Source organism: Salvelinus namaycush, chromosome 26 (genome assembly GCF_016432855.1).
Source record: "Salvelinus namaycush isolate Seneca chromosome 26, SaNama_1.0, whole genome shotgun sequence".
NCBI classification, from domain to species: domain Eukaryota; kingdom Metazoa; phylum Chordata; class Actinopteri; order Salmoniformes; family Salmonidae; genus Salvelinus; species Salvelinus namaycush.
The window spans coordinates 3,020,643-3,042,349 of NC_052332.1; the positions used below are offsets into that span (position 1 = coordinate 3,020,643).

At 41.8% G+C, this 21,707-nt stretch overlaps 1 protein-coding gene across 1 annotated transcript; it reads right to left on the minus strand.

Annotated features, from left to right (window-relative positions):
- Positions 1–799: 799 nt before the first annotated feature.
- Positions 800–21,038, minus strand: LOC120021373 (proteasome subunit beta type-7-like). Its single transcript, XM_038965114.1, has 8 exons — positions 20,912–21,038; positions 19,465–19,558; positions 17,781–17,878; positions 17,349–17,489; positions 12,295–12,410; positions 5,995–6,053; positions 1,681–1,832; positions 800–1,045 (listed from the first exon to the last, which is right to left on the minus strand). Exons 1-8 carry the CDS (start codon positions 20,971–20,973, stop codon positions 934–936), a joined length of 834 nt encoding a protein of 277 aa, XP_038821042.1. The 5' UTR covers positions 20,974–21,038; the 3' UTR covers positions 800–933.
- Positions 21,039–21,707: the final 669 nt, after the last annotated feature.

Genomic DNA, 21,707 nt, shown 5'->3' on the forward strand with positions numbered 1-21,707 from the left:
GAACATAAAGATGCTAGATGCAGAGGGCAAGTGACTCATACTAGTTTAGAAGACTGCAAAAAACGCAGTACTCATGTGTTAGCAATTCTACCAGAGACTTGTAAAATATTAGCACTTGCAACTACTGTATTGTTTATTGCAATGATTTTTCACTCAGAAGTATTGTGTGTAGGGAATAACTTCCATTTTGTAGTTGTACTTTCATTTGGGGATTTGACATACATTTTTGTGATTTGTGGAATTTCGTTCAAGTGTTTCCCTTTTTGCATTTTGTAGTAGATAAGTAAGAAGCTGCCACACATTTTCCACTTACATTAGACCCAATTTCAATTCCTTTCTTACCCGAAGTGTGTTTGCGTCATAAGACAGTGAGTTGTATTTCACAACCTACAATGTAAGCTGTCAAAATAAGGAATTTGATAGGTGACTTGATTTAGAAGGAATATGGAGGATTGTCCTATATTGACTAGACCGCTGGCAAACTGACTGCAATCTGTCACAATCCTGGAACACCACTGACATTTGTTGACCTGTGATCTTTAGATACTCACCCAAGAGATATCCATCGTCTGCACCAAAGTGTTTTATGCAGCAGGATCAAGTAACTCACTAGCAGACTACTAAATACTATAAGGAACTCCTATTTCCCGTTTTTTTTTTTTATAGATTTCCTAAAACAGACATTGACTTGTTATTCATATTATCTCTAACTTTAGCTTAAATAATAATTCAAGTATTTGTCAAACTGCCAGCTAAGCAATTCAATTTGAGACATGTTCAAACACTTAGGACACATTTAAGACTTAAGAACTCAAACGTTTTATTATAAACCATGAAAAAACATGCCATTTTCACTGAAAGAAGTAAGGGCGAAGTTGGGGAGGGATATCAGAACAGTCACAATAGTAATTAGCAGAATGTTACAGTGATGCTTCAAGAGGTATCCATCGTCTGTATGGTCTCCTCCACCACCTCCAGATCCAATTTGGTCACAGCCTTCGTCAGGACTCCGGTTGTTCCTCGCTTGTACTTGTAATTACCGGTTCTGATTGGAAAAAGAAAGACATTTGTTTCCAAAATATTATTGATTCAACACAGCAGAGACAGGTCTGATGAGCTTCCGGGAGCTGGTTCTTGGATGCAAAATGAAATGTTACAACGGATGTTAAACACAAAAATGGCTTCCACCAGTCGCATAACTCTGGAGAATCCATCATTATTTTTTATCTACTGCGACACAGCCACGGGGCTTTGTTGGGTTTACGACAAAGATCAACTTATTTGTATGGTTGTTGTGTTATGTGAAATTCAACACAAGCAGCTTTAGAAGGCAAGATAAGGCTACGCACTTGCTGGGTTAAGTGTGTTAGTAGTCAAACGGAGTACTCAGAGGTGGGTGAGACAACGCTATGGTAAAGTCTACTGCACTCCACACAGACCCGTGTCTTTATTACTCACTGGTGGGGCAAGGCTTCAAGCTCATACACACGTCTTCAAACAAAAACAGGCCAAAGTGTTGAGTCATTCAACATGTCAAAAGGTAATGCATTCTTAACAGATTAAAGGCCACAAAATTATTACAACGCATTCAGAAACTAGACTAGATTATTCAAAAGATGCACTGCTATGGGGGAAAATTATTACGTTATGGGAAATTATGAGGTGGGTAGTTGGCTTTACCTGACCCCTTTCTTGTTGGCCATGTCGTGGGGCCTCAGGTAGTCCACCCTGCCCTTGGTGATGACACACAGGTCAATGTTGCTGCCCGAGCCCAGATCGTTGAAGATGCCGGCCGCGATGGCATCCCGAACCAGCCGCTTGGCATCTTCCTCCTAAGGAGAGAACAAACATCAACACCATCATTACTGTAACCATGATCATCAATCTCATTGTGTATTGAGTGAATTAATCCAATGCGTATTCATTCAATTACTGCTTCAGATTGAGAGGATAGAGGAGCCCTTAGTATAAACCTTTTGCACACGTCCGTCACATCGTTGTGCTTGGATGAAATGGGCTAGAGCTGCTGCTTCTTATGGGAAGAAAACAACTCAAGTTGAGCTGTAAGTAGCGAGTGGTGAGTCCCACCAAGCTAAAAATGCCATGGGAAAAGCAAGGGCTCCCTCTTATTGGCCATCACTGGTAACAGCAGTAGAGCCTTCCTGAAGTAGAGATACATGCTTGATTTCCAGCATTCCTCTCAAGGCCCTGTGATAAAAAGCATAACTTGACGGATGCATTTAACAATGGCTAGGTGAGGAGCCGTGCTCCCAGGTGAGCTCTTCCACAGAGACTCTCCAAGGTGGATGCCATTGCCATCTCATAGCTCATTAATGTGCTTCAAAAGAAGGTAGGATTCATATAGCCCCAAAAAATGCTGCATCACAATCAATAAAAAATATATATTTATTTTACATTGGGAGCACCAGTGCTACTCCTGATTATTATTAGTATGTTTTTGTTGTTGCTCTGACTGTACATGTGCTAAGTTGTTCTAGATTTTAAAAAAGGTAGCAAAGAAAACAGTCTATGACTTGGGTGACTGGTCTCTGACAATTTTATGGGCTTTCCTCTGACACCACCTATTATATAGGTCCTGGATGGCAGGAAGCTTGGCCCCAGTGATGTTAAAAACATCCTAAAGATTGATTCAATACATCGTTTGACATGTTTCTACTTACTGTAACGAAACTTTTTGACATTTCGTCTGCTTTTAGTGAACGCGCTTCGTGACTTTGGATTTGTTTACCAAACGCGCTAACAAAAGTAGCTATTTGGACATAAATGATGGATATTACCGAACAAATCAAACATTTGTGGAACTGGGATTCCTGAGAGTGCATTCTGATGAAGATCATCAAAGGAAGTGAATATTTATAATGTTATTTCTGACTTCTGTTGACTGCACAATATGGCGGATATATTTTTGTCTTGATTGGGCTCTGAGCGCCGGCCTCAGATTATTGCATGGTGTGCTTTTTCCGTAAAGCTTTTTTGAAATCTGACACAGCGGTTGCAATAAGGAGAAGTGGATCTAAAATTCCATGTATAACACTTGATCTTTGATCAACGTTTATTATGAGTATTTCTGGAAATTGATGTGGCTCTCTGCAAAATCACCGGATGTTTTTGGGACTACTGAACATAACGCGCCAATGTATACTGACATTTTTGGATATAAATATGAACTTTACCGAACAAAACATACATGTATTGTGTAACATGAAGTCCTATGAGTGTCATCTGATGAAGATCAAAGGTTAGTGATTCATTTTATCTCTATTTATGCTTTTTGTGACTCCTGTCTTTGGCTGGAAAAATGGCTGTGTTTTTCTGTGATTTGGTGGTGACCTAACAATCATTTGTGGTGCTTTCGCTGTAAAGCCTTTTTGAAAAATCGGACACTGTGGTGGGATTAACAACAAGATTACCTTTGAAATGGTGTAAAATACTTGTATGTTAGAGGAATTTTAATTATGGGATTTCCTTTGTTTTGAATTTGGCGCTCTGCAGCTTCACTGGCTGTTGACGCTAGCGTCCCACATACCCTAGTGAGGTTTAGAACAAATTCTTATTTTCAATGATGGCCTAGGAACAGTGGGTTAAAGGCCTTGTTCACGGGCAGAACAAAAGATTTTTACCTTGTCAGATCAGGGATTCGATCTTGCAACTTTTCGGTTACTAGTCCAACGCTCTAACCACTAGGCTACCTGCCGCCCCAACGAAGTCTATGGTATCTACTAGCATGCTAGCAGTTAGCATAGACTTCGTCATTGCGTTAACGCTAGTTAGCAACTTCCTGCACACAGAGACATTCAAATTGTATCCATGACGAAAAATTATTTTTGGCCTTACTGCTATTAGCCCATACAAAAGCATTGAACAACAGATTCATTACATGGAACAACAGATAGTACCAAAACAAATCTAAAAAGGAAGTTTGTTCTGAAGTGTCTGTCCTAGATCTGAGAGATATAAGATCAGGAAACATTAAATTATAATGATTTTTTTTCATGTATTTAACCCCATATTTTAGGCACTAAAACAGTCTCCATATATACTTCCATAACTGTTTTCAACTGGTCCCGGGGGACCTTCAGATGACTCGTGAAGCTTTTGGGCATCCTAGAGCAAAACAACCTACATGTACGTGTTCTCATGAGTCTCACCTTTCCACAGAGGTGTCATATTAGTGTGTGGCCCAAACTGTTCGGACGCTACAGACAGAAGTTGGCAGATCAGCTGTACCGACTTCAGAGGAGTCCCAAGACGCTTGTGGGGGGGGGGGGGGGGGTCATAGAGCAAAACGGAGAACACCATCGCATTCGTGCAAGTCACCTAGAGTGGTGATAGTTTGTAGGCCAAACTGTTCGGACCCTACAGACTTTTGTGAGAAGACCGTTTTTCGGGATGTCTCATGCTCTGACAAACTCTAGCTCTTTCACCAGTGTTACATAGGCGGATGCGGTGGACTGAGAGGCATCCAATGCAAAAAAAAATAGATACACTATATAGACAAAAAGTATGTGGACACCCCTTCAAATTAGTGGATTTGGCTATTTCAGCCACACCCTTGTATAAAATCGATCACACAGTCAAGCAATCTCCATAGACAAACATTGGCAGTTGAATGGCCTTACTGAAGAGTTCATTGACTTTCAATGTGGCACTGTCATTGGATGCCACCTTTCCAACAAGTCAGTTCGTCCAATTTCTGCTCTGGTCAACTGTAAGTGCTGATATTGTGAAGTGGAAACGTCTAGGAGAAACAACGGCTCAGTTGCGAAGTGGTAGGTCACAAGCTACCAGAATGGGACTACCGAGTGCTGAAGAGCGTAAAAAATCATCTGTCCTCGGTTGCAACACTCACTACAGAGTTTAAACTGCCGCTGCACACAAGCCTAAGATCACCATGCGCAATGCCAAGCGTCGGCTGGAGTGGTGTAAAGCTTGCCGCCATTGACTCTGGAGCAGTGGAACCGCACTCTGGAGTGACGAATCACGCTTTCAGTCCGACGGTCTTGCAGTACGACGGACAAATCTGGGATTGGTGGATGCCAATGATTAGTGTCAACTGTAAAGTTTGGTGGAGAAGGAATAATGGTGTGGGGCTGTTTTTCATGGTTCGGGTTAGGCCCCTTAGCTCCAATGAAGGGAAATCTTAATGCTACAGAATACAATGACATTCTCGATGATTCAGTGCTCTCAAATTTGTGGCAACAATTTGTGGTTAAGGCCCTTTCCTGTTTCAGCATGATAATGCCCCCGTGCACAAAGTGTGGTCCATACAGAAATGATTTGTCGAGATTGTGCAGGCCAGTCAAGTTCTTCCGCACCAGAGATCTGACCTCAACGAAAACCTTTGGGATGAATTGGAACGCCGACTACGTTCATTAACACCTGCTCTTTCCATGATAAACAGACCAGGTGAATCCAGGTGAAAGCTATGATCCCTTATTGATGTCACTTAAATCCACTTCAATCAGTGTAGATTAAGGGGAGGAGACAGGTTAAAACATTTTAAGCTTTGGGACAAGGATTGTGTATGTGTACCATTCAGAGGGTGACTGGGCAAGAGAAAATATTTAAGCGGCTTTGAACGGAGCTCACTGGTTTGTGTCAAGAACTGCAACGCTGCTGGGTTTTTCACGCTCAACAGTTTACCGTTTGTATCAAGAATGGTCCACCACTCAAAGAACATCCAGCCAACTTGACACAACTGTGGGAAGCATTGGAGTCGACATGGGCCAGCATCCCTGTGGAATGTATTCGACACCTTGTGGAGTCCATGCCTCAACGAATTGACGCAGCTCTGAGGGCACTCAGTGTATTTTCTGCAGTTGTATCATAGTTTACTTATTTCAAGTTGTGAGTTTGATTATTATTGCTTAAAATAGAAAAGTCATTACGCAAAATACAGGCGAGGTATGGCCTCCATTATGACATTTGAAGATGTGTGTGGTGGATGTACAAAATGGGCCAGGTCCAACTCACCTCCATGTCTTGCTTATAGCGGTCCTCAAACACTGCCATGGCAGCCAGAGAGCCAGAACCTGGGAGAGAGCAGACACACAACAACTGCATGGTTAATGACTGTTGGAATGACAAAAAAAATACACAAGTAACCAAGATGAGACCAACAGTCAGTGACCAAGACGTGGACCGAATAGTTTACAACAGTTGCAGTGGTAAGTAAATGTTGAGGACCACACATACAGCTTTGAGAAACACTTACAAATGCTTCTTACAACAAAAGGTCCCTCACAAAACGTCCTACTGGTAACCATGACTGAATGGCTATCTGGTCCAGGTTTCAGCTGATCTTGCTTATTTTGAACGCACACTTCTTTAAAAACCATCTCTCCCTAACGGAGTCTCTGGCGTCCATTTTATAAAGCACATCAGACATGTGGGGCAATTAGCCCGCTGAAGAAAGTGCTTATCTGTGACAAAAGCAAGAAGTTGAAAAATCCCTTTGTTTTGGTGGAGACTGGCCATTAGGACTTCTCTACAGCTGTGTCTTTTTAACTTAAGAGGGAAACGGAGAAGATTTACCTACATTTTTCAATCCCTTTAGGAGATTTAGTCTTGTTTTCTCCCGTCCCTTCTCCCTCTCTTTAATCCCACAGCATCCATCATGCCATCCTCCTCTCCGTGCTGCCAATATCTGGTTTCATAGCCAGGTTCCCGGGGGAGGCATTAAGAAGCACACCAGCTGAGTTTTGCTGTGGTTTTCCCAGTATGGTAGAAGGTGAAAAGGAGAGTAAAGGCCTGGAGACCAGTTGCTTGGCTACCCAAACTCTGCTCTGGCGAAATCCTACGCCTTGCCATACGGACGTTAGTTTATTCTCCACAATGAATCTGGACCTGAGGAATTTCCCCGATGATTTCTAGAACGCACACACATTCAAACCGTTTTGATTGGTCCCAGAAACCAATGGGTTGGGCCATAGCTAGAACACACGTGGGTAAAGCAGCATTTTGAACATTTGTCATTGGCTTTGATCCTCTGATTGGTTAGAGATGATCCACTCGCTGATTACTTTGTTTTGTAAAACACCCCACATTGACATAACAGCAAACGACTTCAATGATGGCAGTCGTAGACTGAAGTATGTAGCAACGGCAGAAATTAGTTTGAGTCGTCAGGCAGAGACCAGTGCACCCGTGTTTTCCATAAGCGCCTAAAAAAAACTGACGATAATTCATTGTCAGACGGCTACCTTCTCCACTTCATAAGTTAACTAGTCTTCTTTTCAATTAAAAGGATACAATCCCTAGACAGAGAAGTCTTCATAGCCAGCCGGCCCTGGAGACGCATGAGGCGGCGCACAATTGGCCCAGCGTCGTCTGGGTTAGGCTAGCCGGGATTTCATTGTCCCATCGCGCTCTAGCGACTCCTTGTGGCGGGCCAGGCACCTGCAAGACGACTTTGGTTGCAGTTCTATGGCGTTTCCTCTGACACATTGGTGCGGCTGGCTTTCGGGTTAAGCGAGCAGTGTGTCAAGAAAACGTTTTTAAAAAGGCTGTACAGCATTCCCCTGCTAGAATGAACAATATGCATCTTCTACCGATCCATTGATAGGACAGGTGTCGGTCAATCAAAAAGTGAGCAATGACAGGGAAGCGGCTGGTTTGTCAGTGATGTCTGTCCCATTTCGTCGTACAGGTGTTATTTCTTGTGCGCTTTGGTTGGCTACAGTAAAATGTATTTTAACAGAAGGAGAGCATGAAGCTTATTCATTGTCTTCCGTGAGTGAATTAATCGTTTTTCAACCACTCCACAAATTTCTTGTTAACAAACTATAGTTTTGGCAAGTCGGTTAGGAAACCTACTTTGTGCATGACAAGTAAATTTTCCAACAATTGTTTACAGATTATTTCACTTACAATTCCAGTGTGTCAGAAGTTTACATACACTAAGTTGACTGTGTCTTTAAACAGCTTGGAAAATTCCAGAAAATTATGTCATGGCTTTAGAAGCTTCTGATAGGCTAATTGACCTCATTTGAGTCAATTGGAGGTGTACCTGTGGATGTCTTTCAAGGCCTACTGTCAAACTCAGTGCCTCTTTGCTTAACATCATGGGGAAATCAAAAGAAATCAGCCGAAACCCCAGAAAATTAATTGTAGACCTCCACAAGTCTGGTTCATCCTTGGGAGCAATTTCTGAAAGCCTGAAGGTACCACGTTCATCTGTACAAACAATAGTACGCACGTATAAACACCATGGGACCACGCAGCCGTCATACCGCTCAGGAAGGAGACGTGTTCTGTCTCCTAGAGATGAACGTACTTTGGTGTGAAAAGTGCAAATCAATCCCACAACAACAGCAAAGGACCTTGTGAAGATGCTGGAGGAAACAGGTACAAAATTATCTATATCCACAGTAAAACGAGTCCTATATTGACATAACCTGAAAGTCCACTCAGCAAGGAAGAAGCCACTGCTCCAAAACAACCATAAAAAAGCCAGACTACGGTTTGCAACTGCACATGGGGACAAAGATCATACTTTTTGGAGAAATGTCCTCTGGTCTGATAAAACAAAAATAGAACTGTTTGGCCATAATGTGGTGTCAGGAAAATAACCTCACACTCAACGTCAACAAAACAAAGGAGATGATTGTGGACAGGAAACAGCAGAGGGAGCACCCCCCTATCCACATCGACGGGACAGTAGTGGAGAAGGTGGAAAGTTTTAAGTTCCTCGGTGTACACATCACGGACAAATTGAATTGGTTCACCCACACAGACAGCGTTGTGAAGAAGGCGCAGCAGCACCTCTTCAACCTCAGGAGGCTGAAGAAATTCGGCTTGTCACCAAAAGCACTCACAAACTTCTACAGATGCACAATCGAGAGCATCCTGTCGGGCTGTATCACCGCCTGGTACGGCAACTGCTCCACCCACAACCGGAAGGCTCTCCAGAGGGTAGTGAGGTCTGCACAACGCATCACCGGGGGCAAACTACCTGCCCTCCAGGACACCTACACCACCCGATGTCACAGGAAGGCCATAAAATTCATCAAGGACAACAACCACCCGAGCCACTGCCTGTTCACCCCGCTATCATCCAGAAGGCGAGGTCAGTACAGGTGCATCAAAGCAGGGACCGAGAGACTGAAAAACAGCTTCTATCTCAAGGCCATCAGACTGTTAAACAGCCACCACTAACATTTAGTGGCCGCTGCCAACATACTGACTCAACTCTAGCCACTTTAATAATGGGAATTGATGGAAATTATGTAAAAATGTATCACTAGCCACTTTAAACAATGCCACTTAACATAATGTTTACATACCCTACATTACTCATCTCATATGTATATGTATATACTGTACTGTATATCATCCACTGCATCTTGACATCTTTATGTAATACATGTATCACTAGCCACTTTAAACTATGCCACTTTGTTTACATACCCTACATTACTCATCTCATATGTATAGACTGTACACTATACCATCTACTGCATCTTGCCTATGCCGTTCTGTACCATCACTCATTCATATATCTTTATGTACATATTCTTTATCCCTTTACACTTGTGTGTATAAGGTAGTAGTTGTGGAATTGTTAGGTTAGATTACTTGTTGGTTATTACTGCATTGTCGGAACTAGAAGCACAAGCATTTCGCTACACTCGCATTAACATCTGCTAACCATGTGTATGTGACAAATAAAATTTGATTTGATGTCCATCGTTATGTTTGGAGGAAAAAGGGGGATGCTTGCAAGCCGAAGAACACCATCCCAACCGTGAAGCACGGGGGTGGCAGCATCATGTTGTGGGGGTGCTTTGCTGCAGGAGGGACAGGTGCACTTCACAAAATAGATGGCATCATGAGGTAGAAAGATTATGTGGATATATTGAAGCAACATCTCAAGACATCAGTCAGGAAGTTAAAGCTTGCTCACAAATGGGTCTTCCAAATGGACAATGAGCCCAAGCATACTTCCAAAGTTGTGGCAAAATGGCTTAAGGACAACAATGTCAAGGTATTGGAGTGGCCATCACAAAGCCCTGACCTCAATCATATAGAAAATGTGTGGGCAGAAGTGAAAAAGCGTGTGCGAGCAAGGAAGCCTACAAACCTGACTCAGTTACACCAGCTCTGTCAGGAGGAATGTGCCAACTTATTGTGGGAAGCTTGTGGAAGGCTACTTGAAACATTTGACCCAAGTTAAACAATTTATAGGCAATGCTACCAAATACTAATTGAGTATGTAAACTTCTGACACATTGGGAATGTGATGAAAGAAATTAAAGCTGAAATAAATCACTCTACTATTATTCTGTCATTTCACATTATTAAAATAAAAAGTGGTGATCCTAACTGACCTAAGATAGGGAATTTTTACTAAGATTAAAATCAGGAATTGTGAAAAACTGAGTTTAAATGTGTCTGTAAACTTCCGACTTCAACTGTATGTGGTAACGATGAGTTGAAATCTACGTATTATTTTGTGGCACATTCATTTATTTTCATAGGCCTACAGTCAGCCACGGAGTTGGCGCATAGGCTATTTACAGTTCTTTGATTGACGACCGAACAGCTTGTGTTGACTAGTTTATAAAAGGTGTCGAATTGACTGAATTCCATCTCCTATATCCCTTTGTTATTCATAAAACCTACCAAAAGACCTTGTTTGTATTTTCCTAGGATTCGAAACCCATGTCGAGACTTGCCAGTGGCAGCTAAAGTGACTTGTTTGCCATTGTAGTCAAGTGATGAGTTGTTTGCGAATGAATAGCGGATCTTTTAGATGAACGGTACCGAAACAGCGAGAGTCTTTCCTTTGGCTCCCTAATTTTCATACTGGTAGGCTACTACTGCTTTTTCAGCGATGATCTGAAAATAAATTATGAAAACTATTGATGAAGAATTTGAATCCTTACTGCAGGAGCAATAGGTAGTAGAGAGAGACTCATTCTGGTCCAAAAAGCTAATAATGTCATGATGCATAAATGGTATTAAAGATACTGATATAGCCCTACTGATATGATTGAGGTGTTGACAATGGAGTAGACAACTGTGGTTTCTGTGTAGCAATTGTGTGGGCGAGCAGTTTGCCTATCTGCAGTAAAATCAGGAGGGCATTTAGATAGATTTCCAATTCAACAAGACAGGGGAACGAAGTAGTTTGACAAAGTTTAATAGTCAGTAACTAGTCTTTAAAATATAGCTAGCAATTATATAGCTAGTTATTTTCTATAAACCCAGCTAGTCCACTTTGCTAAGCTAAGACGAACTCACAGACTGATGGTGGGAATTAACGTTAGCTAGCTTTCCCCCCAGCAGTTTCAATCTAGCGAACAAGTTAATCTTAATGGCATTTTCTCAACTCCATCAATTAGATGGATAGTTAGCAAACATATTTGTTTTCCCTCGCATCTAAAAGCTGCCTGATAGAGCTGGCCAGTTGATAGTAAAGTAGAGTGAATGATAGTCAGCTAGCTGCAATGCCAATGTCTAGCCAGGAAGGAGTTCATATAATGTAGACTTACCGGTGAACAACAGTGTGCACTTCTACCACTGCCAGTCTAATCGACCGCTTGCTGAACACGGAGGTTTGAGCAATTTTTTCCATTCATCGCTTGATATTTTCAACTTTTGCCATAGCCAGTTGGCAAGCATACTAAAATATCCCCTTTGCCAGTCAAAATATTTAAGAACTGTTGCAGTGGCGTAAACGACAGGGTTTGAATGGACACTGCCAAGATTTGAAATAGCTGTGTTGAAAACATCCTCACTCACATCTTCCATGTTTACTAGTTGGCGCGTGTCCACACATATCATAAACAAGGGTGAAATTAGCAGAAGGAAGGGAATTGGCAGAGTGTTTCCTTTTGCGAGGGAGGAGACTTCGCTTCTTCCTTCACACAACGGAAATCACAATTTCACAACACATCCCCCCAGAAGTTACACGGGAAGTGACAAACTTCGCAAGAATTTTACTTCTGGGTAACCGAGATTAGGGGTTAAGGTGACTAGGCAACAGGATAGATAGATAAATATGCAGTAGCAGCAGCGTATGTGGCAAACGCTGTCAAAAGAGGAGGTCAATGCAGATAGTCCAGGTAGCTGAGGTCTGAAGCACCTCCTTCAAACAAAGTGATAATCCGAGAGAGCAAGAGTGCAGATAGAGTGCGAGAAGAGGGATACAAAGTGATTAGGGAAAAAAGGAAAGAGAAAGAGGATAGGAGATGGAGAGCAACAGATTACAAGAAAAATAGTTGGAAAGAAATGAGAGCGGTAACGGTAAGTATTAGCTGGCAGACTCACCCATGGTGACGTAGGGCAACTTGTCGGTGGAGCCGTGGGGGTAGATGCTATAGAGATGGGGGCCATTGCAGTCCATTCCACCCAGAACCAGGGCAGCACCGATGTGGCCTTGGTATCTGAGGATGCAAACAGGGGTGTCAATTGGGTATGGCAGTCGCCTTTACACTAGCTCAACACCAACAATTTAAAATAGGCTACTAAAATCATTCCAATCCTGAATAAAAGGAAACTGCAGTTTAGATGCCTAGGACCAGGAGGGGAGGCGGTTTGTATGGCTGGCTGGTTTTATGGAGATTAGAGACATATATATAATAACAACAAGATGCTCATATCTCCGTCCTTACAATCGGAGTCATTGTGCCAAAGGCAGAAAGGCAGACGACAAGCTTAGGTCCAAAATAAGCCCATAGAAAAGCATTGGGCTTATTTTGGACAGATTTTTGGCGAGAGTGAAAGCACTTGCTTCGCCTCTTCCTCTCTGTGGAGTGTGCATCGACGCAGCTGCAGGGAACAGCAGGACGTTTAATCAACATATTGCAGAAGATGGCTGTAGTAGATGGCTTTGGCTGTGTAACTGCTGTTTGACTTGGCATGAAACTAAACTAGAGATTGAATTCCGGCGCTGAGCTAGTGCATAGCAGGGAGCTAAGTCCCCTGTTGACTGAGGTGAATGAAGCTCCAGCAACAGGGTGATAATGGCAGGAGTAAATTTCGCTTGTTTTAGTTTTTTCCCAAAATGCATTAAATTGTGTAGAAATGCAATAAATGAGCTTCAATTGTGTTATTTTTTTGCCATACCCTAGATTTAGCTGAAATGAGGCCCCTGGATGCAAAGTCAATGAACTACTTCTTTTATTCTACCTCAGTCAACAGTGCCCAAGTCCCAAATTCAGTTTTGTTTTTCCAGGTTTCCGCTCTCAAACTCATACGTTTTAAAAGAAAAACACCCAAATTGGATGTTCTAAGTCCACAACAAGGCTTAAACCATATCAGAAGACCACTTTTGAGGTCTGACAAAAATCTAAGAAATGTATATTTTTGGGTGTAGTTCCCCTTTAAATTTAAGTGCCACCAGCCAGAGAACTTTGTTTTGTTAGTATTGTTTCTGTAGCACTCATGTCATTGCAGACTTTGCAAAACAAATGACCACTGGATTGATGGAAATAATAATATTCTGCCAGGTAGCCATAGACTACTTTATAGTTAACATTTAATTGAGAAGGTTTCGGGGAAAGCTTTTCCATCTCTACCAGAAGTTGGTCATCAATAGCATCATTGCCAATGCCTACACCGGTGTAGACCAGTGGTCACCAACCTTTTCTTAGTCAAGATCACAGAGTTAAAGTGCAAGCAGAGATCTACCGCTCATATCGATACACTTTTCTACTCATTCGTTACAGCTGCAATGCTGGTTGTAGCATGAGTGGAAGTAGGAAGAAGATGCATTTTATGGCTTATAAAAGTGTTGAATAAAAAAAAGTGTTGACAGTGCCGAGTAAGAAATGAAACATGAACACACTCAAAAACAGCAGCTCTTTGCTGTATTCATTGAATCTCACTCTAGTCATGGTTTTAAACGTTTTGACATCTCACAGTATCAGCTTTACAGTATCAGCCATCCATTTTGCCAGCGGTAGGCATATAGTGCACTTGGATTTCCTCTCAGGCCCCGCTGGTAAGGCAAAGTTTGTACCTACAGCCACATGAAATGTTAACACTTGGCCTACCTGGCCCGCAGTGCAGTTGAATCCCGTGCACCTACCGCCAACAGCCCGAGATGAAAAAAAATAAATAAATAGGAACGCAAGGCTTTATCCTTGGGTTTTTTACAGAAATGTTTGGCGATTGACTAGGCATGCCTTGGAGATCAACCAGTTGGTGACCACTGCTGTGGGGCAGTCCTGTGCCGTTTCAGAAAGTTGCAGGAAAATATGAATCACTGATGCATTTTGTTCATTTCTTATGATTAACTAGGGCAAATTAACTAGGCAAACTAGTCAAACTAGTTAAAGACATTTAGTTGAGTCCCTACACATTTCTTTACATTGTTGAATTCCATTTTAATGTTCGGATTCCATGATTCCATAGGGCCCTACTACTTTTCAATTGATAGACACCCGGTATTACTGTTACAGGTACAGTTGATTTCAGGTTCCCATTCCTTTGATACATATAATGCATTGCAAAATAATTCAGACCCCCTCAGATTTCTTCTAGGGCTGTCCACGACAAAAAATAAAAAGTATGTTGACCGAGAGTCATCCTGTAATTTCGACCAACTCAAGCTTGGTTCCCATCTTTGATAGTGTCGCCATAATATTTGAATTGAGGAAGTGTGATCATAATCATTAGGATATTTTATCTATACGTCGTAAATGCCCCCCAGCCTTCAGATGTGAGCTAAACAGTGCACTTGCACTTTAGATGCATTTTAAGGCTATGGATGCAAAAGTGAATGCTTGTATGCTGCTTTGCAATCTATTAACAGTAAGGGTTACATTAAAATAGGCGCAATATTTTTTACTGATGCATTTGGCAATATTCAATTCATACAGACAAAACATATGACCAAAAGCAGTCACTGTGTAAGTTAATACATGTAGGCCCTTCATATATACGCTATTTATCAAATCAGTTATTGTTCTCTTGCTCAAACAGTGAGCAACAGCTGTCAAACTCAGACATTTCTCTGAAAACACAGGGATGTTGATTCACATGGGACTAGTATTATCAGAGGACCTAGGAGTTCGCAAAAATAGAGTAGGTTACTCTGGCTGGAATTGTTAGTCTCCTGCCATGTTACAAATTTCCTGACATGGAAGATTCGGACGGGACTAAAATAACAGATATGGTGTTTGGGCTTGTGCAGATAACAACAATAACCGATCACCCCCAGTAAAACTAATCGTGTCCGAATAGGGCTTAAGGCAAGGGCTGTTTCCTCCTATATGCTGCCTCACCCACATTGTTCTCAATCCCAATATGCTGGTTATTTTTGCAGTTATGCACATAGCAACATAGGGAAAGACGCCAATTCTACGGCGCATTGAAGATTATGTTCCAGAAACGAGGACAGCGATCATATCCAACGCGGGAGAAAGTACATTTGTTAAAAAATATTCGATTGATTAGTGCCGCACCATTAATTCAGTATCACGTCTTAGAGTGATGGACTGTGCCATCCCTGTGGCTTCCGCAATGGATTAGTCCACTGAGACAAGAGCCAATCAGACAGGTGTCCTGTACACAATGAAAATGATAATAATTGTGACTGCTCGACTAAAGAAATCTTGGTCGACCAACAGCATATCGACCAAACTATCGATCAGTCGACTAAATGGGATCAGCCCAAATTTTTTCAAAATACTCTAATGTCAAAGTGGAAGAATATACACTACATACACAAAACTATGTAAACACCGCTTCAAATTGTTGGATTTGGCTATTTCAGCCACAACCGTTGCTGACAGGTGTATAAAATTGAGCACACAGCCATGCAATCTCCATAGCCTAACATTTGCAGTAAAATGGCCTTACTGAAGATCTCAGTGACTTTCAACGTGACACCGTCATAGCATGCCACATTTCCAATTTCCAGCACAGTTGCCCCGGTCAACTGTGCTGTTATTGTGAAGTGGAAACATCTAGGAGCAACAACGGCTTAGTCACAAAATGGTAGGCCACACAATTGCACAAAACGGGACCGCTGAGTGCTGAAGCGCGTAAAAAAAATGCCTGTCCTCAGTTGCAACACCGAGTTCCAAACTGCCTCTGGAAGCAACGTCAGCACAAGAACTGTTAGTCGGGAGCTTCATGAAATGGGTTTCCATGGCCATGCAGCCGCACACAAGCCTAAGATCACCATGTGCAATCCCAATTGTCGGTTGGACTCGTGTAAAGCTTGCCGCCATTGGACTCTGGAGCAGTGGAAACGTGTTCTCTAGAGTGATGAATCATGCTTCAGCAAGTCCCAGCAGATAATGTTCCAACATCTATTGGAAACCCTTCCCAGAAGAGTAGAGGCTGTTATAGCAGCGAGGGGGGGAAATTCCACATTAATGCCCATGATTTTAGGATGAGATGTTATATATTTTTTCATGAACTAAAATATAATCGTTGCATAAGTATTCAGCCCCTTTGTTTAGGCAAGCCTAAATTAGTTTAAGACTAACAAATCCCATAAATTACATAGACATAATAGGGGTTGACATGATTTTTTAATGACTAACTCTTCCTTTGACCCCCATAAATACATATGTAAGGTCCATCAGTCAAGTATTGAATTTCAAGCACAGATTCAACTTAAAATTGAACCTTTATTTAATTAGGCAAGTCAGCGGAGAACAAATTCTTATTTACAATGACAACCTACACCGGCCAAACCCGGATGACGCTGGGCCAATTGTGCGGCGTACTATGGGACTCCCTATCACGGGCAGTTGTGATATAGCCTCAAAGAAGGGCAGTGGTTAGTAGATGGGCAACAATAACAAATCAGAAATTGAATACATCACCTTAAGCATGGTCAAGTTAATAATTATGCTGTGGATTATAAATTAAACCACCCAGACACATCAAAGATATAGTCATCCTTCTGAACTGAGCTGTAGGACAGGAAAGAAAGTGCTCAGAGATGTTACCATGAGGCAATTGGTGATTTTAAAACAGCTACAGGGTTTAATGTCTGTGATGGTAGAAAACTGAGAATGGATCAACAACATTGTAGTGACTCAACAATAGGGACCTAAATGACAGAGTGAAAAGAAGAATACTCATATACAGAATAAAAATATTCACAGCAAAGCAACACACTTTTTGGCCTAAATACAAACACAACACAAGGCCAAATAATCTACACTATAGTAACTTACCAAGACGTCAGTGAATGTTCCTGGGTGGCAAAGTTACAGTTTTGACTTAAATCTGCTTCAAAATCTATGGCAAAACTTGAAAGTTACTGGCCTGCCAAGATCCCAACATCTTGACAGAACTTGAAGAATTTTGAAAAGAATAATGAGCAAATATTGCACAATCTCATTGGATGGGTGGTGTACCTGAACAGCATCTGCTTGAGCATGCGGTTGGCAGTGGCCACGCGGGGCAAACGGCCCGTGGACAGGGAGTGCAGCTCCAGGTTGGAAGAGATGATCTGGGTGGTCATCTCAGTGTCTGCCGCTGTGCCCGCTCCACAGCAACTGGATGGACACAAAACATGACACAGTGGAGCCTAGGATTACGGCGTTGACATGCATTTATGAAACTAAGCTTTAAATAAATGTTGATATTATGTGGCGCGTCAGTTATTGTCTAAAGACTAAGACACCAGCACGTATTCCGTGTATAGTTCACTGAAGCACTGCGATACAATGTCATTCACACATCAACCATTATCATACCTATTACACAGTGGTACACCACAATACTGTCAAGCCATTCACACAAATAATCTAAAAACAGAATTAAGAAAACAAAAGGGGGCCACTTACTAGATGTTGGGGGAGATGTAGTGGATCTTGGAGCAGTTCTTATCTGCCACAATCATGCCTTCTGTGGCTCTGGTGTCAGCACCAAGAACTAGCCCATCCTTCATTGATGAAAACAAAGTTGCTTAAAGTTTCATAGCACTGAAGTTCAAAAAAAAAGTCATACATGACATCACATTTAACCAGATACAGGATAACGGAATGGTGGAATTATAGAGCGCTCAGTCTGAACTTGGGCTATTTCAGGAAAACACAGCATGCCTTATCAGTACATTTTTGGAGTGTGATCTTTTTCACTTTGGTAGAGGTGAAATACACTGACCAAAAATATATACGCAACATGTAAAGTGTTGGTCCCATGTTTCGTGAACTGAAATAAAAGATCCCAGAAATATTCCAGAAGCACAAAATGCTTATTTCTCTAAAATGTTGGGCATAAATTTGTTTACATCCCTGTTAGTGAGCATTTCTCCTTTGCCAAGATAATCCATCCACCTGACAGGTGTGGCATATCAAGAAACTGATTAAACAGCATAAAAATACACAGGTGGACCTTGTGCTGGGGGACAATAAAAGGCCACTAAAATGTGCAGTTTTGTCACAACACAATTCCACAGATGTCTCAAGTTTTGAGGGAGCCTGCAAATGGCATGCTGCCTGCAAGAATGTCCACCAGAGCTGTTACCAGAGAATTGATGTTCATATTTATACCATAAGCCGCCTCCGTTGTTTTAGAGAATTTGTCATTACTTCCAACCGGCCTCACAACTTCAGTTTGCTGAAGTCAACATTGTCAGAGTTCCCCATGGTGGCAGTGGGGTTATGTACGAAAGCATGTTCCAGTTCCCACCAATATCCAACAATTTCGCACAGCCATTAAAGAGGAGTGTTATAACATTTCACAGGCCACAATCAACAGCCTGATCAACTCTATGCAAAGGAGATGAAGAGCTGCATGAGACAAACTGTGGTCACACCAGATACTGACTGGTTTTCTGAACTACTCCCTACTTTTGTTTTGCCCCCTTTTCTCCCCAATTTTGTGATATTCAATTGCGATCTTGTCTCATCGCTGCAACTCCCAACGGCTCGGGAGAGGCTAAGGTCGAGTCATGCATCCTCAGAAGCTTGACCTGCCAAACCACGCTTCTTAACACCCGCTTTACCCAGAAGCCAGACACACCAATGTGTCGGAGGAAACAGACATCCAACTGACAACTGAAGTCAGCCTGCAGGCGCCCAAGTCCGCCACAAGGAGTCTCTAGAGCGCAATGAGCCAAGTAAAGCCCCCCCCCCCCCCCCCCCCCCCCGGCCAAACCGTCCCCAACCTGGACGGCGCTGGGCCACATGTGCGCCGCCCTATGGGACTCCCAGTCATGGCTGGTTGTGACCCGGGTTCAAACCCGGGTCTGTAGTGACGCCTCAAGGACTGGGATGCAGTGCCTTAGACCGCTACGCCACTCGGGAGGCCCCTACTTTTTTTTTAAGGTATCTGTGACCAACATATGCGTATTTGTATTCCCAGTCATGTGAAATCCATAGATTACAGCCTAATTTATTTATTTTCAATTAAATGATTTCCTTATACGAACTGTAACTCAGTCAAATCTTTGAAATTGTTGCATTATATTTTTGTTCAGTATAGATGCATAAGGTGAGAACGATATGTAAACAAAGTCATCTTTACTTTAAAAACAACCCCAACGATTGTGGTTCCTGTTTTCCGGGCAGCAGGCATCCTACATCCTACTTTGGTAACTTCAGTTTCCAAGACCGCATTCCTAAAACAAGAAACATGGTCAGAAACAGACTGCGCTAGAAAGTAATGGACACATGATAGCTATGTAGTCTGTCACTATTAACACGAATGTGGACAAAATGGTGTGGTAATTCAATATCCAATGTAATGGTAAATATTCTACACCCATTGCACACAACAATCTTAAATAGCTATCAATTTACCTGGGCAGACTGTAGCTAGTTTGATAATCTGCTGCATTATTGGTGTGGGTTGCCTGACAGACTGTGATACCTCTGGTTAACAGTCAGATTAATGGCTACACGTTTGTTAGAACATTTCCTCTCACAATCTCTACAAGCCAGAACGTTGAATACAATTATATGTTAACTTACTTTATCCGTTGTCCATGTGGTTTTGCAGGTAGGAATGCGAGACAATATATCCACAGGAAAGTATAATTAATTCAACTTTTCAAAGCCTGGTGGTGCATTTATCTTTCTATCGCATGTGTCGAACCATGTAAACACGTCGCCGAGCTCGGCAAGTATGCATGAGTCTTCTGCGTGTATTTTTTATATCGTGTGCATGTTTTACGTGATGGAAATATGAATGAACTACCAGCGCTTTGAAAAGTTAATGCAAATATACTTCCCTGTGGATAAATTTGTTTGTCTCACATTCCTACCTGAAAAAGGACCAACCACACTCAAAACCGGTAAAGTTCAAATATCATTTTATTCAAGATTCTGAGGTAACGTTAGTGAGTGTAAACTTTCCTGATCCAAACGCACATTTTTGCTCGATGTAGAATTCAATGAAATTCAACGTCGGGTATTCAGGCTACGGCTGCGTATGCGTGTTTGAGTGCAACAAGGCAAGCCAAGTCAACGGGAAATTAGGTGATACCAAAAATGTGACAACTCAATATGCATTTTCATTATGAAATTCAACACTGCAGTGACTAAACAATTGGTAGTCAGTTAACTAACGTTCGCTGGCTAACTTAACTAAACTTGCTAACATAAGGCATGCATTGTTTTCCGCTAGCCGGCTAATACTAGCTACAATTAACGTTAGCTCTATAGCTACGCTAATTGTCAACAAACGGTGGCTAACTTTCAGTCAGGGTTATTTATGTGAGTTTGAAAACAGTTTATCAAAACGTAAAATTGTCGCAGCCTACGAAATCAGTTTGATGAATTAATGGAACATTCTAGGTAGAAAAAACAGCTTTTAGAAATGTCTGAGTCATTTAAGCAGGCCGTGAAGAGGATGGATTGGCAACATCAAATAACTCAGAGAATACATTTCTAAATTATTTCAATATTTAAAAGTCACAAAACATGTGGACATGCGCCGCATTTTTTTAAATTAATTATCGATGAGTCCTTACCTCTTACAATTTTCGAAACTGAAACCTCCAAGCTGCGTCTGGCACATTGACAATGTCGACATTTTTCCTGTACTGAATTCCAGCTTCCGGGAAGCGTGCCTCACTAAAGCCAAAGAGGAAGAGGCGAAGCGAGAGGGATGACTGACTGCGGTATGAAGAACATAACTGGTCCCAAAACCTGTCTTCTCCAGCAGGTGACGTTTTTCGTTTTTTTTCGCTCATCAAGCGAGGAGTTTTTGTATGATGGTCAAAAAACTTTTAGCGAATACAACCACCAACGTTTTCTTATGGGAAGGTCGCCCTGGTAGTAGCTAGTTGTAGGTTTTTATACAGTAACATACCCAAGACCAATCTTTGAGTTAATTTGACCATTGGAAAAAAAGCTTAAATACGGCAATGCGGGTTGGATTGAATTGAGTCCCTAGTCTTTCATTTTCAAGAGCAACGATTGCACTTTTTTCTCCCCAACACAATAAATAACGCAATATATGGAAGAGTATTAGGGCCAAGTGAAGAGAAAAAAAATTAATGAACGGCTATGGGTGTGGTACTTGGATATTTTTGGGGGCAGGACAGTACTTTAACCCTAAACCCTGTCTAAACCGGTGTGTGTTTCTAAACTAACATATGGAATTGTTTTAAAGTGGTCATACCAATGATTATTTAGCTATTTGATTTTGAATTTTAAGACCCCTTAAGGTACCAAAAATAATCTAAAAACAATTATTGGATGAAACATTGAATTTGACATTACTGCTATAAGCAAATATAAAGACATTGAATAACAGATTCAGTA

Bases quoted from the DNA above. Each gene is read 5' to 3' on its own strand.
- LOC120021373 (XM_038965114.1), bottom strand. From the start codon at position 20,973: ATGTCGACATTGTCAATGTGCCAGACGCAGCTTGGAGGTTTCAGTTTC. The intron at 12,411-17,348 runs GTACACCACCCA...TTGCATCCTCAG, and splicing joins CTCAAGCAGATGCTGTTCAG to ATACCAAGGCCACATCGGTG. The intron at 1,833-5,994 runs GTGAGTTGGACC...TTCTCTCCTTAG, and splicing joins GCTATAAGCAAGACATGGAG to GAGGAAGATGCCAAGCGGCT.